Raw genomic sequence first — 27,266 nt, 5'->3', positions numbered from 1 at the left:
TGTTTCACTTGTATAACGCTTTTCTGACACTACACTCAAAGTAAAACGGGACTCTCCTCAACCACCACTAGTGTGCGGCATCCACCTGGATGATGCAACAGCAGCCATAGTGTGCCAGTACGCTCACCACACACCAGCTATTGGTGGAGAGGAGAGAGTAGAGTGATGGAGCCAATTAATGTATGGGGATTATTAGGAGGCCATGATAAGGGCTATGGGGGGAATTTAGCCAGGACACTGGGGTTAAACCCCTACTCTTTACAAGAAGTATCCTGGGATCTTTAATGTCCACAGAGAGACAGGGTCTCGGTTTAACACCTCATTCAAAAGACAATGGCTTTTTACAAGATAGTGTCCCTGTCACTTCCTGGGGCGTTAGAACCCACACAGACCGCAGGGTGAGCACCTCACTAACACTTCTTCCAGCCTTAGTTTTCCCCATCCAGGTACTGACTAGGCTCAACTCTGCTTAGCTTAAGTGGGCAACCGGTCTAGCGCTAGAGGGTGATATGGCTGCTTACAGAGGGTGAGAACAGACAAAAATATAACTCCTTTTTCACTATAAGTCTTGACTGCAGTCTCCTTGGCGATCATGACCTTGGAGTGCCATCTAGCACTCTGCGTATGCGTCAAGCACTTGGAAGGGTAGCTTGAAATCATGATCACCAAAAAGACTACCGATGTCAAGATTTATAGTGAAAAAGTCATTTTATTTTGGTCCGTCCAAAACCAACTGGATCTCTTCAGAATACGTCGTATTAATTACTTTAATGCTGCCTTCATGTCCTTTTTGGAGCTTCAAGGTTTTGGTCACCATTCAGTTGCATTGTATGGATGTACACGGCTGAAATATTCTTCTAAAAAATGTATATGTGTTCTGAAGAAGAAAGAAAGTCTTTATCTGGGATGAGGGTGAGTAAATGATGAGAGAATTTTCATTTTTTAATGAACTAATCCTTTGAATGTTCATTTTCTCCAAACTACATTCCAATACATGGAAAACTGTTTTGATGCCTGTTTCTTTTATTTTTCATATACATCTGATAGCAACAACATGGTTGATATTACCAATGGAGCGGTGACCTTTGGTTTTTCTTTCTTGATTGCCCTGTGGATTATCTGGCGCTATTGTCCTCGCTGGTGTCTCTGTAGACTGTGCAGAATACCCAGACGTAAGTGTCCACATTTACATCTGTAAACTATTATTATAGTTTATTCTGGTGAGCGTTTATATTCTTCCTCACACGCGCATGAACACTGCGCTGCAACAGCTGGCTGATCAGATAACAGACATGGAACAGCAACACCCAGACTCAGTTATTATTGTTCTCTCTGATTTTAACAAAGCCAATCTCACACATGAACTGCCCAAATACAGACAGCATGCCCCACCCGAGACAGAACTACACTGGATCATTGTGACAACAATAAAGGATGCATATCGCTCTGTCCCTAGAGCAGTTTTGGGACTTTCTGATCACTGTCTGGTTCATCTTCTTCCAACCTACAGGCAGAATCTAAAATCAGCTAAACCCGTAGTAAACTACTGTAAAAAGTTGAACCAATGAAGCAGAGCTGGAACTACAAGCCTGCTTTGACTGCACTGATTGGAGTGAATTTGAGGCTGCAGACACCAATCTAAATGAGCTCACAGAGACTGTGACCTCATATATCAGTTTCTATGCTACAAGGACTTGTTTAACATACAACAATGACAAACCATGGTTTACAGCAAAACTCAGGCGGCTTCATCAGGCCAAAAATTATGCTTAAAGAAGTGGGGGTAAAATCTTGTACAATCAGGCCAGGAATACACTGAATAAGGAAATCAGAGTGGCTAAAAGAAGCTATTCCGATTAGATGAAAAACAAGTTGTAACACAGTTCAATGGAAAGGAGGAGGCGAGAACCGGCTTGGCAATGTAAATAATATTTTAATGAGTAACTTAAATAAAAGACAAACACACACACGACGGACATGCTCGTAAACAATCTCTCTCTCCCGCACCATCCTCCGCAGTCGGCCTTTATCCCTCTCGGAGGCTTGATTAGCCTGATAAGGGACCGGGTGTGTAGAATCACGACCTGGCCCCGCCCTCCGCCCTGGCACACAAGTTTTCAGCTAAAGACCATGCATTAGTGTGGAGAGGCTTGAAAGACATTATTAATAACTACAATGCACTATCCCCCAACACTATAGGAAACCAACAACTGGCTGATGACTTGAATGTGTTTTACTGTAGATTTAAAAGGCTCTGACATTCACTTCACACAAACATCAGCACCTCCTTCAACCCCCACCCCCACCCCCCCTCCTACTACTCAATCCTCACTTAAGATCTGTAAAAGAGGTGTGCCGTGTCTTCTGGAAACAAAAGACAAGGAAAGCACAGGGCCCAGATGGTGTTTCACTCACTTGTTTAAAATCCTGTGCTGACCAGCTGGCCCCCATCTTCACTGGAGCAGTGAAGATCCTCCTCCACATGAACTGGGCACCGAACTGGTGAGCGACAGCAAACAGGCAGGTAACCACACCTCTACAGCAACCAACAGACACACGAGCATGCTCCAACTACACAAGAGAGAACAGTTAAACATGACAGCAAACAATAACTGGCAAAGAAAGAGGGGAAACACAAGGAATAATTAGGGAGTGCAATCCGAGTGAAGCAGGTGGAAAGAGTGAATAAATCATTGCGCTGATCAGCGATTAGCATTCCCATGAAAACGCTGATCATATATGCCGGCTCCACCTGCGAGACACAAGGGAGAGAAGGAACAAAAAACAGTATGAGTGGCACGAATGCCAGAACCGTGACAAAATCTGCATGTTACCCCTTCATTATGGTTTTACAACTTAAAATAACAGTTTGTTGTTAAACCACTGCTGGCATCCCAACTGGCCTAAAAAAAATAAATAATGAATTAAATAGGTCCAATTACAGACTGCTGAGAACACCCACTGTAGTAGCAGTGTCAGGTATTAATTCCTTACTTTAATTCTATACATAATGTAAAAATTTTAAATAGAATTATATCACATATATATGCTTATTTCAAAGATGTGTACATCCAGAGTGCATGACCCTCTGTAACAATCACATCCAGACAATAGACACTTCTAACTTTGCTTTTCCAAACAGCACTTTGAGGTTCAATTACATTTTGCACATGCTCATTGCCACAAATGTGCTTTTTTCATAAGTGACCAAGAAATCAAGCAGAACTTTGTTTATCTCCAAGTTTAAATTAGATTCTGAATCACTTATATTCAGTTTGGGTCTCTGATTTTTGGACCCCACTATATATTTTGCCATTTTTAAAAGCTTTTACTGTGACACTTTTGAAAAGTGAAACTCATTTGTATGTTTTACCTTTGGACGCTTCACACAGGAACATACATAAATACGGTCGCAAATAATACGCAATGCATGCAGCCGCCGCCTGCCATACCTGTTCAGTACATACCGTACCAGCCTGTGCCAACTCAGCCTGGGTATGGAGCTCAGCCAACATGTGGAGGGCAACCCATGCCAGCTGGACCATATCAGGGACAGCCATGTGCACCAGGACCCCCACCCCCATTTCAGGATCCTGGTAAGAAATGCAAACATACCTGAAAACTTTAATACAACTAATCTAAGAATTTTTTCCATATTTTTGACCTATTAGTTACAAAGTTACACATAAAAAAGGACTGAACATCACTCTGAAAATCAACTTAATACATTCTTGTTTGAGATGAGAACAATGTTAAGATTGAACATATTGTGTAGAGTCCAAGTAAAATTTAACACAGTCATCAAAAAGTAATATGATCACGTCGCTATAAAGTTCACTCAAGGTGATTTTTACTGCTTGCTCAATATACATCTAAAATGAGCTAATGCAACACAATTCTTCAGCATCCTATCAACTTAATTGTGCAATCAGTGTTTACTTAATTCAATTATATTGAATAGTGTCGGGACTATCCAAAGAAATGTTGTTGTATTCATGTATTGCTGAAATAAAATCACTTACTAACAATTTCTGTGTAAAGTTATAGCCAATTTTACAACTTTGAATGTTATGAAATGTTATGTATTTGACACATGAAAGTTTCCAGTTAAATGTGATCTTTTTTAAACCAGAGTCTGAGAGCAGCAACAAACCTACATGAGAGAAATACACTCCTAAATTAATTTCTTGCTTTTTTAAATTTTTTTGTGCATAACTTTTTTTTTTTCTTTCACATAATATTTGACATTATTTTATTTCTCAGTTCATGGAAACCATAGTTTATGAAGCCCTCTTCCAGTGAAATAAAAAAAAGTGTTTATGTTATTGGTCTCTGAGTGTTCTTAATATTTTTGGTCTTCAGATAATAATTAGTGAACTGTAATAGAGTAGTTTAGATATTTTTATTTCCCAAACCCATCCAGTAGACTAGGGGAGCATATCTATGTTCCCAGGGTCCCATGTTCCCAGGGTCCCATGTTCACAGGGTCCCATGTTCCCAGGGTCCCATGTTCACAGGGTCCCATGTTCACAGGGTCCCATGTTCCCAGGGTTCCATGTTCCCAGGGTCCCATGTTCCCAGGGTTCCATGTTCCCAGGGTTCCATGTTCACAGGGTCCCATGTTCAGAGGGACCCATGTTCCCAGGGTCCCATGATCACAGGGTCCTATCTTCCCAGGGTCCTATGTTCAGAGGGTCCTATGTTCCCAGGGTTCTATGTTCCCCAGTTCAATATTCTGTTAACCCACATTAACCCTCTTTTTGTGTTGCGGTCAAATTTGACACATTTCAAGTTCAAATATTTCATAAATATTAAACCTAAATCCTAACACTAATCTAACCCTAACCCTATTATATTTGGCGACCATAGGATATAAATATGTGTAACATAGGACCCTATAAATCTGGGGAACATAGGACCCTATACATCTGGGGAACACAGGACCCTATACATCTGGGGAACATAGGACTCTATAAATCTGGGGAACACAGAACCCTATAAATCTGGGGAACATAGGACCCTATAAATCTGGGGAACATAGGACCCTATACATCTGGGGAACACAGGACCCTATAAATCTGGGGAACATAGGACCCTATAAATCTGGGGAACATAGGACTCTATAAATCTGGGGAACATAGGACCCTATAAATCTGGGGAACACATGGCCTAGGGAACATATGACCCTATATATCTGTGGAACACAGGACCCTATAAATCTGGGGAACATAGGACCATATAAATCTGGGGAACGTAGGACCCTATATATCTGGGGAACATAGGACCCTATACATTTGGGGAACATAGGACCCTATAAATCTGGGGAACATAGGACCCTATAAATCTGGGGAACATAGGACCATACAAATCTGGGGAACATAGGACCATACAAATCTGGGGAACATAGGACCATACAAATCTGGGGAACATAGGACCATACAAATCTGGGGAACATAGGACCCTATAAATCTGGGGAACATAGGACCCTATAAATCTGGGGAACATAGGACCATACAAATCTGGGGAACATAGGACCTTATACATCTGGGGAACATAGGACCATATAAATCTGGGGAACATAGGACCCTATAAATCTGGGGAACATAGGACCATACAAATCTGGGGAACGTAGGACCCTATAAATCTGGGGAACATAGGACCATACAAATCTGGGGAACGTAGGACCCTATAAATCTGGGGAACATAGGACCTTATACATCTGGGGAACATAGGACCATATAAATCTGGGGAACATAGGACCCTATAAATCTGGGGAACATAGGACCCTATAAATCTGGGGAACATAGGACCCTATAAATCTGGGGAACATAGGACCCTATACATCTGGGGAACATAGGACCCTATAAATCTGGGGAACATAGGACCCTATAAATCTGGGGAACATAGGACCATACAAATCTGGGGAACATAGGACCATACAAATCTGGGGAACATAGGACCCTATACATCTGGGGAACATAGGACCCTATAAATCTGGGGAACATAGGACCCTATAAATCTGGGGAACATAGGACCCTATACATCTGGGGAACATAGGACCATACAAATCTGGGGAACGTAGGACCCTATAAATCTGGGGAACATAGGACCTTATACATCTGGGGAACATAGGACCATATAAATCTGGGGAACATAGGACCCTATAAATCTGGGGAACATAGGACCCTATAAATCTGGGGAACATAGGACCATACAAATCTGGGGAACATAGGACCCTATAAATCTGGGGAACATAGGACCCTGGGAACATAGGAATGACCCCCAGAGCAACAACATCCTGTCAAATCTGTAGAACTAAGTTATGCACTATAGCCATCTTTATAAAATAACAGACTACTGTAGTGACAAACCGGGGAAATAGAAAGTTACAGCCTACTTTGTTGAGCCTTTTGGCGTCTTCTCAAATTACACTTTCTGTGTGCTATTGAAGGGAGATATGGCCGCCACTTTCCCTGTTTTCCTGCTTTTTTGTGCTGTTTTATTCACGGTCACAGTCGGTGAGTGCCTAAAGAATTTTTTTTTTAATCGTGTAAACGTACGTTTCGAGGGTTTGTTTACGTTATTGATGCATTCAAAGTACCAATCAATGCAAAGGTTGAGACGAAGCATGCAGTGGCGTGATTCGCATGTTGCAGCATTTATTGGGCTAATTGTTTTTATTGTCCGGTAATATTATTTGTTTTAGGTGCTTTCCAAGCGCCCTTTTAAGGTCATTTCGATACTTTTCAACATCGTTTTGTCGCGTAAATTCTTTCTTTCACGTGTTTACTAAATTTTCATATTTTCACACGAACTTGTTTTTCATTCTTTAAAACGAAATATGAAATATTGTGTGCAAGTAACTGTCAAGGAAGTTAATTTGGTTGTCTTTGTCGTTAAATTATCTCATCCCAATTTTGTTCGTGTATTGTGAAAACTATTTTTTTTATTTTTTTTTTACTTTAGTAATAAACAACCCCCTCATGGTTACAAAGAGCTCAGTAGTACTTATCAAACATGTTTTCAGTGTTGCCACCTATTTCTCATGGGAAGTCGCCAAAGGCTCGCTGAAATGTCGTTTAAAGTAGCTAAATCGCGCGATGACGTCATTTAATTATTAGACGTCTTATTTACATTATGTAATTAATGGGCGTAAAGACATATGGCAATTCTTTAACGGTGTATATTTTTTTATTTTATTTTTTTATTGAACTAATGATTTAACAATTATTATTTAACTACTAATCATTTAGATATCTCTAACTGAACTTGTGAAACATTCAGACAGTGGGAGATTTCTATTTTATGTATTTATTTAGAAATTAAACTGCATTATTGAACAATGACTATGTCCAAAATTACCCTAGCAATTATAGCAACCAGGATCAAGATGGAACTTGTGAAGGGGGTCAAAAAGTCACAAAGTTGGCAACACTGAATGTATTTGCTAGCGATGCACCCATAGACACCTTACACCTTACATAGCCATCAACACACCTTGCTACACAAGCTCAATTTCATGTGTCGTTGCATTGTGAAATGTGTCGGCGCTCAATTCATAAAGGCAGGATGAAAATAAGGTGCTTTTCAAACTGTTCGGAGACCAGTTCCTAAGAGTTCCTTTTATTCAAAACAGCTGTAGGCAGCAGGTCAGTTGCCAACATTTTCGGATGCAGCCTGGATGTGGTAAATGAGTCGATAGTTGAGGAGTGTGGAGAGACATGGAGAAAAAACACGTTTGTTTGAATGGACAGGGGACAAAATGTTGTATATACTGTATATTTTTCGTAAAGATTAAACTCAAATTACTGTCCGCCATGACAGTTGTTGATTGAAAGAAGAAGTTTCACTCTAGCGCCCCTTGTGGCAAAGCTGAAAATGCAGCGCATACTTGCGTTGGGTTATGAATTGAGCGTTGACACGTTTCACAACGCAACGACACGTGAAATGGACACGCAAGGCGTGTCTACGTTCACGTAATTGCTTTGAGTATGTTTGGGCCTTAACACAATGCAAGCACGCGTTGCATTCTCAACATTGCCACAAGGGGCGCTAGAGTTCTTTGTATACTGAATGTCCTTGGACAGATATTATAAAAATGTTTTGTCCACATAATGATCCAAAAACTCTTTAAACTGCTGTACAGCCCATTGAAGAGACTGTAAGTCTATCCCTGGATGATACCGATTTTTGTTAGCGATACTATTGCGCGAAATAAAACGATATTATCGGCTTCTAGTATTGGTCTAATTAGAGGGATATTGATCATTTAAAAAACTATGAACAAAAGCTAAAAATTGGTATTTGCTAAATTTGATTTTTTTCTTTTTTTTCTTTGGCATTTGGCTGATACTGACAATCTCAAAATGGGCAATAAATGAACCTAGCCTATAATGCAGTCTTTCACCAATACCGATATGGTCACTAATGTATCATATATCCATAGTTTCTAGGTGTTTTATTAATTTAATCTGAAGAATGAAACATTATTCCAAACTTTAGACTCAAATATGCTCAAAACAAGTGATTTAGTTCATGTTATTTTGCCTCTTGCTATTGTGCGTCACATTTCGTCTTTTGTTTAGCTTTTGAGTATTGTGGAACGGATACCAGCACCGGAGATGACCTTATCTGTGATCATAAATGGGACGAGAGTGTCCTGGAATTCTGCTGTGGGACATGTGAAAACAAATATTGCTGCTCCGATCCACAGAAAAGATTAACCAGTGATGCTCAATTTGACTGTTTAACGTAAGGATTGTTTTTCCTACTTTACAATTAATTTTCCCATTTGACAAAATCATTTCAGCAAGTGTATTAAAATGACATCACAGAGCATTTTGGTGCTGAATGGCAGCAATATGGATAAAAGATGGATAGCCGTTGCATGTTTAAAAGGTAATACGGCAATTCAGAAAGCCTTCAGATGTAATGACCTGTTTTTTACAATCAAAGACCGCTTCAGTCTGGCAGTCTTCAAGTTAAGGGAATATTATGGGTTCAATACAAGTTTAGCTCAATCGACAGCATTTGTGGCCTAATCTTGATTACCACAAAACCTCATTTGAACTCGTCACCAATGAGGCATTTACAATGGAAGTGAATGGGGCCAATCTCTAAACTTTAAAATACTCTCCATTTCAAAATTATAGCCACAAGACCCAAACAATATTAGTGTTAAAAGGATGTTAGTGTGATAAAACCTCTTATCAACCTTATTTCTTTAAAGTTAAATACAATTTAACGCTTCGTTGCCATGGCAACATAACAGCGTGAACACTATAACCCTAAAACGATGCAAAAAAACGATGATTTAAACAAGTATTAAAGTACCGTAAGTGCTTCTATAATATTATAAGCTTCACATTTCTGCCTTTAAACCCTCCAATAATTGGCCCCATTCCTCACTGTAACCTCCATTATCATTTTTGAAGAAAAGGAGGGACGAGTTGAAGTAACTTTTTGTAATGTGGGCCTTATTTACACCTAGTGTGAACATTCATCTTGAGTGATCCACTCACAAGCGGGAACCTGAGACAGATTGGGTCTCAAATAATTAGACTTTCTGAAATGTGATATTAACTCAATGTTTAGATGATAATTATGAAACTGACTTTTGAAGCCCACGGTGTCTCCTTCATAATGTTTATCCCTTTTCCATAATCTGTCTGAAAGTGAAAGCCTAAACAATATAAGGAAAGCTCTTGAGCCGCCACGTGACTCTGATGACACCGTGACGATTGTCATCACCTTGACAGTAGTGGGAGTTGTGATCTTCATCAAGCTGTTCATCCTCTGCTGGGTCTGTCCCTGCTGCTGTCTCTATAAAAAGTGCAGAAATCCTAGACGTAAGTGTCAAAGCATGACTTGGATGTATGGTAGGCCTCATATGTATGTAAAAAAGGGCTGAGAGCCTTTACAACTTCCAAGTGTTATTCTACCTTTGATTTCTTCGCAGCAACAATGACAGTCGTCACTACACAATTCCTCCCGACTATCATCCAGGGAAGTCAGTACCCACCGTACCAGCCTTTGCCAAATCAACCAGAGCACCGCAATCAGCCAGCTTATGGAGGGCAACCCATGGCAACTGGACCATATAAGGGATGGCCCTCTGTAGCAGGACCACCACCCCCATATCAGGAAGCTGGTAAGATCTACAGTCTTCCTCAAAGATTGCCAATGACAAGGTTATTTGATCAAGATTGCGTTGGCAAGGGCGACGTCCCCATTTGTTCTTGGGTAATTCTCAACTTTTTGTAATTTGTAGTATTGATAAGTGCATCAAATTACATCTTTAACCGGCAATCACCATCCATCAATCTTCAACCGCTTATCCGAAGTCGGGGCAGCTGCTCCAGCAGGGGGCCTCAAACTTCCCTATCCCGAGCCACATTAACCAGCTCTGACTGGGGGACCCCGAGGCGTTCCCAGGCCAGTGTGGAGATGTAATCTCTCCACCTAATCCTGGGTCTTCCCCGAGGCCTCCTCCCAGCTGGATGTGCCTGAAACACCTCCCTAGGGAGGCGGCCAGGGGGCATCCTTACCAGATAACCGGCAAACACTTTTATGGAAATTAGACAAATTAAACATGGTTCATAATTTTTTTGGTCGCAATACTGTATATCGAAATTCAATATATCGTCCCATCCTTTATTAGAATGGCTTGGTTCTGAAGTAGATTCCTATTATTTTACTGGTTTTATTGGGATTTTGGTTGAACAATAAACTGCCCGTCATAGTAAAGAAAGACTAAGAATTGTTTGTAACATTCAATAAATCTATTTTAAAAACTCTCTGTCGATTATTCGGTTATACTGTAGGCCTTATCCACCACCTTAGATATCGTGTCGGCATATCTGCATTTATAACGGCCATCCTGCTCTCTAAATATTGCCATCAGCCATTGAAAAACCCATATCGGTTGACCACAAATATTTGTATCACATTGACAGCATCTACATTGGGACTGGACGACCAATGCACATATAGGATGGATCCTATCTTTCATTGTCCTTATTGTGTTTTTTTCCCACAGCAGGTTTAGGATATCCTGTTCCCTACAGTCAGGCTGGATATGATGGTGGCCAGGCCACATATCCTGCACAACCACCAGCTCAGCTGGGTTTTGCTCACCAGCCGGCAGCCTACAACCCAGCCTACATGGAATCATAAAAGCCCGGGTACCAAACAACAACTGACTTTCGCCTCCGTGATCAACGCATTATACGGCTTATACACTTCCACGCTGCTTTTGTGAAATGTGCAGCTGCTATAGACACTATCTTGAAATCGTATTGGAATAAAACTATTATTGTGGCATTTAAAGTTTCTTGTGCACCAGTGCCTTACTGTGAATTATGGGTCTTTAGCTACACTGTACTTCTGCAGAAAAGTCTCAAGAGATACAGATGCGATATTCATACACCGTTTATTTGGAGTTCTTCAGTGAATGCAAACCTTGCGATGCTTTCACAGAACACCACCAGGCCACGTCCACACTAATGTTTTCATTGAAAATGCGTCTTTTTCTCGTTGTTTTGGACTTTCGTCCACACTGAGATGCCGTTTTTGTCCAGCGAAAGCTCAGCTTTTCCGAAAACAGTCCCCCAAGTGGATACAATTTAAAACGCTGTATTTCCGTTGTAGCGTGGACTGGGAGGCATTGGCAAACAGTGACGTATTTGTTATCATGTGATGCAGTCATGTGAACCATTCAACTCAAAACAATCAAGATGGAGGCCCATATTGTAGCGGCGTTATTGTGCCTGCTGTCCACTTTGATAGTGTTGTTAAAGATAAATGCTACCTTGTACAACCTTAACACAGCATTCCTTTAAAGGTGACGGGATGTTTTCTCAGCATTGCATTTCAGACCGTTCATAGAACACTGATTTATCACAATTGTGACGTAGATTTAATCGCTTTCAGATGTTTCAGTGTGAGCGAGCCATTTTCCAATTTATCCGGATTAAATGTACACAGTAAGTACATGTCATCAATGCTTTTTTTTTTTACGTACATAGTAGTCACCAAATATAAAGCCCAATGCCGCTATAGCCCTAAAAATGAAGTTATTCCATTGCAATGGATATGATTGGTTTACCAATACTTTGGATGTTTCCTTTTAAATTCAAAAAGAACTTTGGATGTTTTCTTTTAAATTCAAAAAGAACTTTGGATGTTTCCTTTTAAATTCAAAAAGAACCGTCACTATTTTTTAAGTTTTTGAATCACTTTCCATTTAAATGTGTGTATTGTATTACACTGTATGTATCGAGTTATAAGACAAAAATGAAAAGATCACAATATAATTTTTTTCTTTTCACCCATCCCTTATCCTAAGACATGTTTTGAGCTCTGTGCTCTCTTGTCTTGTTTGTTTTGTCTATTTAACCTTATTTCCACGTACTATTTTGACACCATCAAAGTATAATTTACTATCATTTTATATTTGTTTAATGGTCAGTAAATTGTATATATTTTAAATGGATCAGTGTTTTGTTCAAAAGTTATATTACTTATTACTTGTGACTATTTTTATATCAACATTGCTGCTTTTACAGAATGCTGTGGCTGAACTCCATGTATGTTATGCTGGGTATCTTTTAATATAATAAATGGACCTATCACCAATCTAAATGTTATTCTTGAGATGCATTTTTTGATCAACTTTCATTTTTCATATTATAGTTTTGTTTATAAGGATATAAGACACATAAGGGATCCTAAACTGGTACTGTTCATTTTTCAGAGTTTGTTTATTGTCATTGTGTATTGGGCTTCATTTTCAGATCTACACTTGAAATGAAATGTTACGTTTACACTGGTGGTCTGTCTTTCGTTTTCATTTGAAGTCGTTTTTATTTGTCTTGTGCTTTTCACAAGACACCTAATTTCAAAGCAGCTTTACAGAAGATCAGGCATTAACAAATATTAAGCTAATATCTATAAAGTATTAAAGAGTGATCAGAAAAATAACATTTGGAGAACCAGACTCACTGTGGGGGCCAGTTCCCCTCTGGCTATCATCATGAATATAATGACAATATTACATATGTATAGTGCAGGTCATGGTTTAAAATTATTAAACTAAGTAAGTGTTAAGGGTCAGTATTTATACAAAGATTGTGTATGAACTGTAAGATTAATGACTAATGTCTTTAAAGTTCACATAGATGCAATTGTCCTTGTTAATTGGCTGATGAAGGGTTTTGTTGGCAATTAATTGATAGTCGATGTATCCATTATAAGAGTGTAGTCCATCAGTAGACCGAGGTGATGCAGGCAGAGATCAATGAGGTGCATCAGAGTTCAACTGGCAGGTAATTTCGGTGAGGTTCGGTGGGGTCCATCCTATATCCAAGGTTCAGGAAATGACATATGAGGTATCCCATGTGTTACAGTTGGAGTTGGCATCAGTTCTTCCTCTGAAGTCAAAAGACTGAAGTGATGTCTGGCTGGCAACGTATGCACTTAGTCGTCATCACTCAGAGACACAAGCAGGAACGGAGCTGGATCTGGCCTGCTCTGGCAACCTCGAGATTCATATCTGCAGGTATTGGGATTCATGAACAGATGCTAACGCTAACTCCACCTGTAAGTCATGGGATACTTCATATGCCACTGCCTGAACCTTGGACTTAGGACGGACCTCACCGAAAGGACCTGCCGGTTGACCTGCGATGCACCATTACTGCGATCCCACTCTATTTACTGTAGTTGTCAGTGTACCGTTTATATGTGCACTTAAATATGCTAATTTGTTAATCTTAAAAAGGGACTAATTTGTCAAAATATAGCTTTTACTTTCAATTGTACAGCTTGTAGAGATTACACATTGTTTAATCTGTGATGCATTGCTCTATTGGAATTCAATAGTAATGTGTACAAGCCATCCATTAGTTGTGGTTATTATCAATTCTGCTGTGGGACCGGTCAAGATAGATACCGCTGTTTCAGTCGATCAGCGATGTTGAGCGTGCATGATCAAGAGCTCAATCGACAGCATATGTGGCATAATGTTGATTACCACAAAAAAACTATTTTAACTCGTTCCTCCTTTTCTTTAAAAGCACAATTGTAAGTTTCAGTGAGGCACTTACAATTGTTAGGTGCTTGTTTTACTTTTGTTTTTGTCTTTCCCCTTTCACGCCACTAATTTCCTACAAAGAAGTTGTGGTCGTCTTGTCTCAAGCTGCAGTTGCAAAACACAAAATGCTTACCCCAGATTTGTACACCCCTATGATTTTAACAGTCACTTCCTGTATTGCATGGTTGTCCAAAACCTTGCTGGTTATTCACTAACAATTTGGTATATTAACATGAAATCTTCTAATGCTATAAACGGTTGTGAATTGTACATTATACCGGCACCAATAATGCCAGAAACATCGTCAGTGTATTTTTAAGGTAAAGTTCTGTTGTTGTTTTTGTTTTGTTTTCTCCCCTTTTCTTTGGCATGCCCAATTCCCAATGCACTCCAAGTCCTGTGGTGGCATAGTGACTCGCCTCAATCTGGGTGGCAGAGGACGAATCTCAGTTGCATCCTTGCCTGTTGAGCACGTTACCACGGAGACATAGTGCATGTGGAGGCTCATGCTATTCTCCGCGGCGTCCACACACAACTCACCATGCACCCTACCGAGAGTAAGAACCACATTATAGTGACCACTAGGAGGTTACCCCATGTGACTCTCCCTCCCTAGCAACAGGGGCAAATTTGGTTGCTTAGGAGACCTGGATGGAGTCACTCAGCATGCCCTGGATTCAAACTTGTGACTCCAGGGGTGGTAGTCTTTACTCGCTGAGCTATCCAGTTGCCCCTTTATTGTAAATTGAACAGATTATTATTTTTATTTTCTACAGTATGAGTAAATGCCACCATTTCCATTTTAATTGTGCCGGCTGTGGGCCTCGTAATTCTGGTTTTCACCTGCTGCTGCTGCTGCAGTTTGTATAAAATGTGCAGAGGACCCAGACGTAAGTGTCCACAGTTATTGTAAATGAGTCTGAGGCACTTACATTTGATTCTGTATTAGCAATACACATTATAGCATGCCCATTTTGGTAATTGCCCAGTTTTAGATTATAGCCAATTCCAATTTGGTGAAGCTCAATAACCTTTTGCCGGACATCAGAACTTAATTCTTTAGTCTCACCCACTGTGATTGATGATTAAAGGAATTTGGCCAGTGTGTTCCTTCATATTTATACCCCTGTGAAACAGGAAGTCATGGCTGAACAATTTCATGTTCCTTGTCACCCAGGTGCACACATTTTTTTTTAAATAGGAACGGGAATATAATTCAGATATATTTTACTCATAAGAATTTCTAGGGGTACCAATAATTGTGGCCAACGTGTTTTGGAGAAAAATATATAAATGAACACTTATCCTTTCAGGAAGTGACATGTACATGGAGAAATGTTTAGGTAACCTAAATTCCAAGCAAATCTTATTCTCTTACAAATATGACAGACATGTTACTTAAATAAACTTAGTAACATTTAAATGAACATATTATTAGAACAAGTCATATCACCTTGCATTACTCACGGTAAAAGTGTAGAGTTGCGCACACAGACCTCATCCCTTGCTACACAAAACACGATGACTGAAAATCAACAGAGAATTTTATTTAGATTTTTTGTTTTTATCATGAACAGGTAGAAAATGAACTTTATACTGCACAAAACAAGAAGCAACCAGACGTAACAAGTATTAAAAAAAATACTTACAAAGAGTGAAACAATGCAAGCACAACAATTATACAAGCCCAGTGCATGCTGGGAACTGCAGCTTCAAAATTACTTATTTTATTTACCAGTGAAATCTACTCCGATTAGCAAATAAATATGACAAGGTTTGCTACTTTAGGATTGATACATGACACATTATAAAGGTAACTATCAATCATAAATCATATTTAAATGATAAGTTCATTTTTACATGTTTGCATGTGGAATTTACTTAATATTTCCAAGTTCACGCTTTAACTTCTCCAGTGTAGAAAGTACAATGCTGTACTTTTGCAAATAGAAGAACAGGGAGCCCTGCAACAGATGTCATGGCCCCACTGATCCCCACTGAACGTCACGTCAGTCTGAGATTACATAAAGAGACAGAAGCAACTGAGACAGTCGAAATAAATAGAAGAACTGTGGCTAATTCTCCAAGAAGCTTGAACATCCTATCTCTGTCCAGGTGTAAGTAGGAGAATTGGGCCTGTTTTAAAGGCAAAGGTGGTCACACTGAATATTGATTAGCTTTTTTTATGTTTACTGGACTTTGTATGACATTAATTGATAAATAAAAACGATTTATGTCATTATTTTTGAAGACATCCTCACTATGCAACATTTTTCCCAAGTGCCTAAAACTTTTGCGCAGAAATCTACTTCACCATTATTCATCATTTATTTTCAGTGTGTATATTTGCAGAAATATCAGCTACTCTGTTACTTTACCCAAGGCACAGAAGAGTATATAATAACAAATAAAACAGAAAATACACACATTCTGAATGTTTGAAATAGTTCAGAAACACTCAAAAAATATTTTAACCTATCTTTTTAATTGACACATTTCATAACAAAATTTCATCAAACTAAACTTTAATAATATATATATTTTTTTTATTTTTATTTGTTTCCTTCTTAATAGGACTCATGTCATGAAATTAAATTCCATCAAACTAAACTGTGTAATAAATAAATAAATATATATATTTAAAAAAAAAAAAAAAAAAAATCGCGAATTTAAAAATATATATTTATTTATATATTTAAAAAACAAAAATGCGCGAATTTACTTTTTTTTTTTTTTTCATTTATTTTATCATCCTTGTAGAAAAAGTTTCGTTTTCTACGGACAAATTCCAGCACTGATCCACACATTAATTGCAGAAGACATGACGCGTCATAATTTACGGAAACGTTCCGCCTTTTCTCCAGTTGTTGTGGTCTGTACTTCACATGCCGAGTGCCATGTCAATATCTCATGCGTTAAACCTGTAAGACGACCAGGAGTGGGCATTGTTCTTGGACACCAGGGCAGGATTTCACCCAACACGCCAGTACTGTAAGCGTCTTCTCAAACATCACCCTCCACTGTTCCACTATGGCCTCCACAGTCCCGGGACTTCTGCTCCTGCTTGCCGTCTTATTTACGGCGACATACGGTGAGTACTATAGCCCACCTAAAGAATCTATAGTATAAATATACCAATGCTTTCTTAGCGTCTAAACTTGTTTGTCGATGGTTTGGTCACATGGTTTCCAGAATGGATCTGCCCTGAGGGGGGGAAAGCATGAATGTAAGAATGTGCGTGTTTTTAGCATTTATTTGGCAAATTATCCCGACATATGACTGTTTTATGATTTTTTTCCCCCTTCGATATAGATATATGGTCATATACGTTCTTGAGCATTCCTGGTTAGCTTATGCATTTACTTCGCCATGTGTTCTCCCCCCCCAAAATGACTAGTATTACTTAGCTTAGTTGGTTTGTATTAGTAATGTTGCCTTTGTTCAATTGTCTCATGCAGATTCTGTTGGTGCATTTTGGATATTAGTCTTTATAAAGTCAGAAATGAGTTTCTAGGCACCTTAAAATGTTTAAAGACCCCATGAAATTCAACACTGATGTTTCGGTGGCCTTGGTAGCTCAGCAAGTATTGACGATGACTACAACACCTGGAGTCGCGAGTTGGACTCCAGTCAGGTCTCCTAAGCAACCAAATTGACCCGGTTGCTAGGGAGGGTAGAGTCACGTGGGGTAACCTCCTCGTGGTCGCTATAATGTGGTTCTCGCTCTCGGTGGAGGACGTGGCGAGATGTGCGTGAATGCCGCCGAGAATAGCGTGAAGCCTCCAGACGCGCTACGTCTCCATGGTAATGCGCTCAACAAGCCACGAGATAAGATGCGCAGATTGACAGTCTCAGACGTGGAGGCAACTGAGATCAGCGTCAATAATCGCTGAGATACCCAGACCCCACCCCCAACAAGTGATGTCATCATTTGTTGGGTGTTTTAATCAAATGTCTCTTATTTCTGCTGTTCATTTGCTTTTATTTAGCTGATTTTGAATGCAAGAGCTACATGTCCAGTGGTGGTGCGTTCAAGCCCTCCATCAACTGCAATATTTTGCAGTTTTGCTGTGGGACCTGTGATGACAGATACTGCTGCTCCAATATGGCGAACATTTTGACCGAAGACGCTCAAGAAAATTGTTTTTTGTGAGTAATTTTTTTTTTTCATGTCCACATTAATCCTTTAGTTAATTTTGATTAAATATAATTTTGGCAATAATTTTTGCTAACGTTTTTGCCTCTTGTTCGAAACGGAACAGCCGTTTCTTTTGAGTGTGCTCTCCGTAACCAGATACCTTGGAAACCGTTGTTAGGAAACAGGTTTGAAACATTCTAATCTAAATCAGTCTAACATTCCGTCTCTTAATTATAGTGTTTCTGTTTTGCATTTCAATCATAGACTGTTAAAAAAAAGATGGCCGACGCCCCTTCGCTCTTTTCCATTGGTGAGAACTGAAACCGCCAGTGTCCCGATATGGCGCTGACATCTTGGGACTTGAGTCTGCGCAGTTGCGATTTCGGGACCAGACCTGCGCAGTAGTGAGCAGGAAGTAAAGCCGCGAAATCAAGGCACAGCCCTCACTCTCACTGAATCAATCGCAAAAAATAATTGAAATAATTAATTATAGAAATTTAGATATTAGATTTAAAGCTCCAATCTCCTCAGTCCTCTGAAGATCCCGAAAAAAAGTCAGTTGGTGCTTCAGTGACTACTTCGCTCAGAGAACCTGTCAATCACAGCTGTCAATCATGATGTCACAGCACCGTTTTTATAGCATCAAATAACTAAAAACAAACTTATTTTGAAAACAAACACTTGAAATTACATCAACGTGATAGAAACGACAGTAAATGACAGAAACTATCTTTGGAAAAAAGATATGTGAAGTGTAATTTAATTGTTTAGTTGGTCTCACGTCCCGTTGAATAACATGGGGAGGCGGGGTTTATGACCTATACAAGGACCAGCCACCGGGGGGGCGATCGAGACGTTTTGGCTTCACTTTTGAGGGCTTGTGCGGCACACTTGATTTCAACCTTTCCCACCACCCAAACTATTTCCTACAAATACGTTTTGTTTGTTTTCTTTTAAACTGCAGTTTGCCAAATGCACCCCCGATTTCGTTAGATTGTTGGGAATTTACCAGGCACTTAAATGAACTCCTCCTGTAGTGCATGATGGTCCAATGGTTTATCTGTAAACATATAGAAAGATTAAATGTGAAAGTTTTCTGTTGACCAAAGTAGAGGTAGACAGATTTATCGGTTTTACAGATTCATCGATGCCGATAGTCATTTTTGGTTACCTGCGAAAATCTATGCAGACCGTTTTTTTTTCGTTATTTCAAAATAAGAGTCCTTATTGTGTTTCAGGCTTGTTTATAGTTAAACGTCCCAACATTATGAACCAAATCTTTAGTTGAACAATAAAAGAACAAGAACTTTTTTTGACTTTCTATTAATCGATTTTAAAAAACTATCGACCGATTAATCTGCTGTCGGCATCTGCAAAATTCACTATCAGCCGACCTCTCGACACACTTGTGAAGTCAGTTTTGTGTAGAAATGCAAATGGTTATTTTTGTCACCATATTTGAAGAATGTCATCAACATATGAACATATAAGATTGTTTTATGTTTGACATCTGGCCCATTATTAAAACTGAATAATTCATTAATGTATTTTAACATATGGACACTATTTTATTTGAGAGTGCTTCAGAACAGGATGTGGTACCCTAAACAGGAAATACTATCATTTCCCTTTTTGCCAGAGACACAAACTGCTTCAGTCAAGATTTATTATTTAGTAATATAGTTTCCCCACAAACCAAAGTCTGTGTTTAGAGAAGCATACTGCTCTTAATATTGTTGCACTGTATTGTATGTACACTGTACATGGTATGTACATTTTCAGTGTGACAAACAATTCTCAAGTAATCACAGCTGCGTGTTGAACGTCTCCCATTATTTGATATAGGTACATTGAGTCAAAGTTTACAACTGAATTTGAATGTCCAATCTTTCCTAAATAAAAGATGATATTTGATCTCTTAAAGTGTGTTTTGAATGTTTGTTTTATTAATTTTACATTATCTGTCCAGCAACAAAGACTTTAAGCCTGTCACTATAGGCATGACGATAGCGGCGGTTGCAATCATTGTGACTTTCTTCTTCCTCTGCTGCGTCTGTCCCGGCTGCTGTATCTACAAAATGTGCAATGAACCCAGACGTAAGTGTACACACTTCAACTTCTGATTTGTATCTTTGAGACATTTCCGTTGCATCATATTTTAGTGGTTATGTTTCTACTTCAAACCGTTCCCGAGATAATCATTTAAACGTTGGCTGAGACTTTGTTTTAGTACAACATCAGAATGATACAGTAAGTAATGATATTGTGCATAAAGACAATTGAGCTTATTTTTAGGACCATTAAAGGGATAGTTCACCCAAAATTAATTTTGTTATAATTTAAGGCCCAAAACATATTTTGTGCACAAAACATAAAAACATCTACTTCTGGGCCTGGGTAGCTCAGTGAGTACAGATGCTGGCTGCCACCCCTGGAGTCATGAGTTTGAATCCCAGGGCGTGCTGAGTGATCAGGTCTCCTAAGCAACCAAATTGGCCCAGTTGCTAGGGAGGGTAGAGTCACATGGGGTAACCTATTCATGGTCACTGTAATGTGGTTTGTTCTCGTTGGGGCTCGTGGTGAGTTGTGCGTGGATGCCGCGGTGGTTGGTGTGAAGCCTCCACATGTGCTATGTCTCCGTGGCAACGTGACGGTCTCAGACACCGAGGCAACTGGTATTTGTACTCTGCTTCCCGGATTGAGGTGAATCACTAATTGGGGATGCCAAATTGGGAGAGGGGCAGGCGCCTTTTGTGTTCCACTGAAGAAGGTCAAATGAGTTTCAAACAACACAAGGTAGAATAACATTTTTTGGGTGAACTGTCCCTTTAAGGGTTTTTGAATTGTGACATTATTTTCATGCCAGTTAAGCACATCACCCATTTCTATGAGATTAAACCATTATACTATGAGATAGGAGTGGTGGCGGCGTAGTGGTCTAAAGCACATAACTGTTAATCAGAAGGTTGCTGGTTCGATCCCCACAGCCACCACCATTGTGTCCTTGAGCAAGGCACTTAACTCCAGGTTGCTCCAGGGGGGGATTGTCCCTGTAATAAGTGCACTGTAAGTCACTTTGGATAAAAGCGTCTGCCAAATGCATAAATGTAAATGTAAACAGCATGTAAAAAAGGACAGATATGCTTTTAGAACATTTGTTACGAGTTTAGCCTTTCTCTGACCTTATAGCCAGTGATATAAACACTGGAATCCTCTTTTACAATTGGAAAAAGTGAATGTTGGAGCATTGTGGAATTCCCAACCCAGTGTGAGTCACTCTCAGTGTGTCCACAGCAACAGCGAGTGGGGGAGGGAATGTTCATACATGCCATTCTTTAAGGAAGTGGTACAGCATGAGAATTGCGTAGCCTTTGTGAATGACTGTCACAAGACAGCTGATGTTTCACATTACAAACTTTTTTTTTAATCACTTTGGGTAAAAAAAGTTTTAACTTTCAATCTTTGAAAACTGGGACTGTAAGCCCCTTCTTAAAGAGACAGTTCACTCTTCTAGTCTCGACTCATGAACCATTTTCCAAATCGTCTAAAGCCATGTAATTGCAGAGTTCTTTGTGAGCACATTCCTTAAAAGTTGTTTTTTGTTTAGTCGACATGAAACAGCACGTACAACCCATTTGACCTTCGTAATGTAAAGTATTTCAGAGTGAAACAGGATATTCATTACGAAAAAAATTGCATGGTGGGAAGGACTTGAGTTTATCCGTCAAATTTATTGGGTGGTAAAAAAATTAATTGCCATTATACACCATAATAAAGCCAGGTGGGTTAATAAGAATAGAGGGCTTGGTGATGTCATCCAAAAATGAAAGTTGTTTTAGAGGCGGAGCAAGTTATTATATTTCGATGAAATATTACAAATATTTGCAAAATTGTACTAAGAAAGTAAATGTTGTCCATTTTGATTTCATGTTGACTTTATGGCTTTTAAAGTGAGTTCCCCTTTTAATGATTGATGTAGAAACGTGAGGTTGTCAATAAGGTGCTTTTCACTGCATTTGGTAATGTCACATTTAATTCACACACTCAACTACGACAGGTAGGAACTGCAGCTGTGGTTGCGGTCGGAGGTGCGCGCTTTCACTTCCACATTTCGCCATTTCGAGATATCATCAGTAACAACGTTTTTGGGGCTTGTCTTTTACATTCGGTTTAAAACCAAAACGTCACACCTGGGGCCGGTTGCATAAACATAGTCATTATCTTAAGACTGTGTCTTAAGAAATAGTCTGACTAACTAAAGTCACTGAAGAAAGACCATTGCATAAAATAAGCTCACATCTATCTTTATCAAGACAGTCTAAATCGCATTGATTTGTGGGAAAAATAAGACGCTGAACAACTTAAACAAAATGGCCGACAGTACGCGATCGTCACAGTTTTCCTTTGCGGAAAATATTTGTATATTAGAGGAATACAATGCTGCTAAATCGACTTTAACAAATTTAACGATTACAACGGCAATAGCAAAAAACACAAAGCTTGGACCACAATAACGGAAAGAGTTAACAGTGTCAACCCATCGGTCTCACGATCCGTCAAAGATGTTCAAAAACGGTTTAAAAATATGGTTCAAGAGGCAAAAAAGGACATTTTTAAGTGAAAAAACCCAGCAACGGGGGGGAGGACCATCTCCTAAATTGAAAAGGACAACGGAAATGATCATTGAAATATACGGAGACGAATCTCCGATGTTTTGGGGAATCACCGGGGGGAGGGAGAGCGGAGTATCCGGGCGGACGTTACCCACAGCGGGGGAAGATACAGTCTCATACCGCTGTCACATCAACTCCGCTTGGACCGTCTTGTAAGTAATGTTTCGATGGTGATGGTTTTTGCTTAATTTTAAACACTGTAGGCTACTGCTGTTTTAGATTGAGTAACACTTATTATCTTCTAGTTGACTGCGAGGTGACACTAACATTGGTCTCTCAATATGACGAAGCGCCTGTTACAAGCCAGGACAGTTTATTTGTTTCCATGGCAACATAGGTTGTAAAGGAAAGTTAGCCAAGGGGGAACCAGTCTTACTTTTTTGTCTTAAATTAGACCAGTCTAAAATGTTATGCAACTGACTTAAAAAGTAAATACCAGTCTTACAGAAATAAATTAGACGACTAACTTGCGAGACTAGTCTTAAATAGATTTATTCAACTGGCCCCAGTGCAGCTTCCTTTGGCTTTGAGGCTAAAAGGGAATACTTAAACTTTATTTCCAGGTTTAAATTTGATCTTTTATTCGAGGTGAATCCATCAATGCTCCTTTGTGAGTAGAAAATCACATTGCTCCTTATTCATTTGTATGTTGTTGTACCTTTGATTCACACAGCTGTGATGGGCGCAACAACAACTACAGTTGTAACAACACAATACCCTCAGCAGTCTGATTTCCAGGGAGATCAGTACCCACCATACCAACCTATGCCCCCTCAGTCTGGGTACGGCCCTCAGCCAGCCTATGGAGGGCAAGCCATGCCAACTGGACCATATCAGGGACAGCCAAATGTAGCAGGACCACCACCCCCATATCAGGAGCCTGGTAAGAGCTGCAAACAAAACTGAAAGCTTCAAAATAAATAATTTGACGCTTATTTTTACATAAGATGATTTGAGTTGTAGGCATTGGCAATATTCAAATATTTACTCTAAAATTTGCTATGGTTTTATTACCTTACTGAACAGGGCTGGACTGGGAAGAGAAATCGGCACGGGTTTTACATGGCAACTGGCCAACAACTTGTTGAGCGGGATGGGTGGGGGGGGTGTTGGTATGCGGCGGGGCAGGGGGGGATTGTTCGCTGTACTTCTTTGCATATTGCGGCGCCATTTTGTGGTCCGTTCTGCATAACGCAACGGCTCATTTTAGCTTATCGCGGCCCATTCAGTATGTTTCGCGGCCGACCCACTGGCCAGCTCTGTTCTCCTGATGGCCATTCCGGCCCTGAAAAGTGTGTCGGCCCTCCGGGAACATGCCCGGTATAACAGATTACCAATCCAGCCCTGATACTGAGTAAGGGTTAAATTTATGCCAAGTCTAAAAGTTTAAATTTAAACAAAGCTATAATTCTGTATTTTTCCAGGAGGCCCAGGATACCCTGTTCCCTACAGTCAGGCGGGATACCCCGGACATCCACCAGTTCAGCTGGGTTTCACTCATCCACCTCCACCAACAGTCTACAGCTCGAATCAGCCAGCCTACAACCCCTTGTCTGTGGAACAACCAAAGACCGGTTACTAAACCACAACCGTCTGACACATCGGTCACTGCTGGATTGTGGATGGCTATGTAATTCCCTGACCAGGTTTTAGAAAAAAGTGCTATAGTGGATTGTACAGCTAATGTGCATCCAATCATGTTGGGAATAACATTATAATTGTGGTTCATTATTATTATTGGCGTTTTTAAAGGGATCGTTCACACAAAAATGGGTTATTCTGTCAATTACTCATCGTAATGTTGTTCCAAACGCTTAAGTAGGGTTGCTCCGATACCAAAATTTTGACTTCTGTACGATACCAGCCCTGGTACCTCGGTATTTTTGATGAAATTACATTGAAATGTACTTGACTAAAAGAACCGCATAACATCTTAATAGATACAGATAATAATAATATTAATAATATAACCATTTAATATTATATTATTGTTATTATGAGTATTATTGCGACAACTTTGAATATTACACTTTTATACAGTAGTTACGTGTTTTTGGCGTAATGTCTTCAATGTCACGCATCTGGTTGAATAGAGTTCTTATTTCAGCAGGACTTTTATTTTGATAGACCTTTGAAGTTCTTCCTGTTTGTGAAGGGTTTGTTATATCAAGCGTCCCTTGAATCACAAGCTGAAATCTCAGAGCTGCAATGGTCATTTGAGAGTTCACAGGCTGCTCTGTGGCTCTGCAGATGGATACTATTGGACACACTGCATGAAAATCAAGCATTAATAGTGTGTGTTACATTTGTGTGCACACCTGTGTGCCTCTAATTCAATCTGTGGCTTGCATGTGACTATATATAATTTCATTAAAAGACATCCTTCTGCAGTTCAAGGATCACATTTGGCCATATCGAGACTTTTTTAATTATTAGTCTTTGATTCATCTCAAAACTCTCACATTACATTTTGCTAATGGCAGCATATTTTATTATGGTACTAAAATTAAGATGATATTGTACCGGTTACATTTTTTTGGTATCGTGATATTTCATTAGTACCGGTATACCGCACAACCTTACTCGAATGACTTTCTTCCATGGAACACAAAAGGAGACGTTAGGTACTGACAGACTCAGTCACCATTCACTTTCATTATATGAAAAAAAGTTGCAATGAAAGTGAATGGTGACTGAGGCTAACACCTTTTTTCCCTGTTGTTCCATGGAAGTCAGTCATATGTTCTTTGGTGTGTTTGGAGAGTAAATGATGACATTAAGACTTTTTACACACTAATGTCATTTCATTAACAGAAATATATATATTTTCTACTTCAGCCATTACTCGTGAGTCCAAGCCATACTTTTAGTTCAGTTAGTTCTTTGTTTCTTTCTGTAAGCAAAAGGGAAATTTGTTTTTTGGCAATGCAACGATCTTAAGAAAATGTTTACTAGTGAAAATTGCCAAACAACCTTTAAACAAGATATATTTACTTAAGCAGTACTGGACAACATATTAACACTCGTTTTCAGAGAATATACAGTTTTGTTTTCAGAATTTAGCCTCTAAATATTTTAGCCTGTTTTTAAGATTTATGCATTTATTTCATAGAATTCCATTAAGAAAACTTTTATATATTTCTGTGCTTATTTTGTAAATGATTACACAAATCAAGTTGTTGGAACTTTTTGTGAAATTGAAATACATAATCTATTTTTTATTTAGTTTGGTATGTGCTGATTTTGTTTATTTACCCCCAATGGTGCAAGAAATATGAACTTATTTCAAGATACATTATATTACACAATCATTTTTAAAGATATTGATACATATTTACTGGAAAACAAGTCAAAAATGCTGATAAGAAAGTTGTTTTTTGCAAGGCGTGACTTTTCCTAAGATCCCATCAATGGTCTTAATTAAGGGGCTGCATTTCACCCTGAGAATTTGCACAAAATATCTGGACACTTTGAGGATTGTGTTCACTGAACTCGAATGATTCACGCGATTCCAGGATGTTGATAAGATGTTGTATTTTCATCATATTCAGGTTTATGCATCTGTGAATGTTCTTTAACATCTAATATGTTTAAATGTGTTACCATGTACAAAGATCCAGAATGTGCCTTATGCAGCTTAGGCAGCAAATTACATGTTAATAACAGTTACTCACTTTCATGTCATTCCAAACCCAAAAGAGCCTCTTTCTACTGTGAGGGAAAAACTGGTCATTTTTACAGGTGTGTTACAAGTTTTAAATGTCAAGATTTGGAATTTAAAGGAATTCGGAAAACAAGCAGATGCTGTTTTGTAGCGATTATGGTGGCTGTCGCCTTTTGTGCATCATAACCGAGCAAGATTATTTCTCTTAGTCACCCTTATTTTCTTGTGTTGTTTAATTTCTAATGTTGTGCAAGTTGTAAAAACATGTACAAGATTTCCACAGACTAGGAACTTTCCCTTGAGCATTTGAAATTTAAAGTGAAAGGCACATGCTCACTTTAAGGAATTAAATTGTCTCGAGGTAAGAAAAATAGTTACATTTTAAAATGTTGCTTGCTTGCCCATTTTTGGCTTCTTTAAAAGGCTGATGACCCTTTTGGCCTTCCATATTATATTCTTCCTCTGTGCGAGCTTTCACAAATTCTTTGTTGGAGTTGTCGGGTCATGTTTTATAAACTGTATAAATGTTAATCTGATGTGCAATTGTTTACATGCATCTCCATGTTTGCAACAGTAAAAGTTTGGGAACCATCATTTTGTACGAAAGAATATTATTTCTCACTTATTTCAGATATTTTCCATTTGTCCACAATTTTGACCCACACTGAGAATGAAGTACAAAGGTGTACAGGAAGTGAG

At 39.1% G+C, this 27,266-nt stretch overlaps 2 protein-coding genes and 1 long non-coding RNA gene across 4 annotated transcripts; 2 read left to right on the top strand and 1 right to left on the bottom strand.

The window, feature by feature from the left end:
• Nucleotides 1-2,473: 2,473 nt before the first annotated feature.
• On the bottom strand, nucleotides 2,474-15,617 carry LOC127639546 (uncharacterized). Its single transcript, XR_007969972.1, has 3 exons — nucleotides 15,560-15,617; nucleotides 3,453-3,593; nucleotides 2,474-2,752 (listed from the first exon to the last, which is right to left on the bottom strand). It is a non-coding gene; the product is annotated as an uncharacterized LOC127639546 (long non-coding RNA).
• On the top strand, nucleotides 6,296-12,672 carry LOC127639544 (protein shisa-5-like). 2 transcript variants are annotated; one of them, XM_052121611.1, is made up of 5 exons: nucleotides 6,296-6,518; nucleotides 8,586-8,751; nucleotides 9,676-9,848; nucleotides 9,959-10,150; nucleotides 11,042-12,672. In XM_052121611.1, exons 1-5 carry the CDS (start codon nucleotides 6,458-6,460, stop codon nucleotides 11,173-11,175), a joined length of 726 nt encoding a protein of 241 aa, XP_051977571.1. In that variant the 5' UTR covers nucleotides 6,296-6,457; the 3' UTR covers nucleotides 11,176-12,672. The 2 variants fall into 2 exon arrangements, with proteins under 2 accessions (XP_051977571.1, XP_051977570.1); XM_052121610.1 differs by having other exon boundaries at nucleotides 6,301-6,518; nucleotides 11,039-12,671.
• A 1,285-nt stretch (nucleotides 15,618-16,902) lies between the features above and the next one.
• Nucleotides 16,903-27,158, top strand: LOC127639672 (protein shisa-5-like). Its single transcript, XM_052121805.1, has 5 exons — nucleotides 16,903-17,183; nucleotides 18,082-18,241; nucleotides 20,200-20,327; nucleotides 23,577-23,786; nucleotides 24,328-27,158. The coding sequence occupies exons 1-5, from the start codon at nucleotides 17,123-17,125 to the stop codon at nucleotides 24,483-24,485; spliced, it is 717 nt and encodes a 238-aa protein (XP_051977765.1). The 5' UTR covers nucleotides 16,903-17,122; the 3' UTR covers nucleotides 24,486-27,158.
• Nucleotides 27,159-27,266: the final 108 nt, after the last annotated feature.

Source organism: Xyrauchen texanus, chromosome 48, assembly GCF_025860055.1.
Source record: "Xyrauchen texanus isolate HMW12.3.18 chromosome 48, RBS_HiC_50CHRs, whole genome shotgun sequence".
Lineage (NCBI taxonomy): Eukaryota > Metazoa > Chordata > Actinopteri > Cypriniformes > Catostomidae > Xyrauchen > Xyrauchen texanus.
The sequence above is the reverse complement of the archived record's forward strand: the minus strand, read 5'-3'. Positions and strand labels throughout refer to the sequence as shown.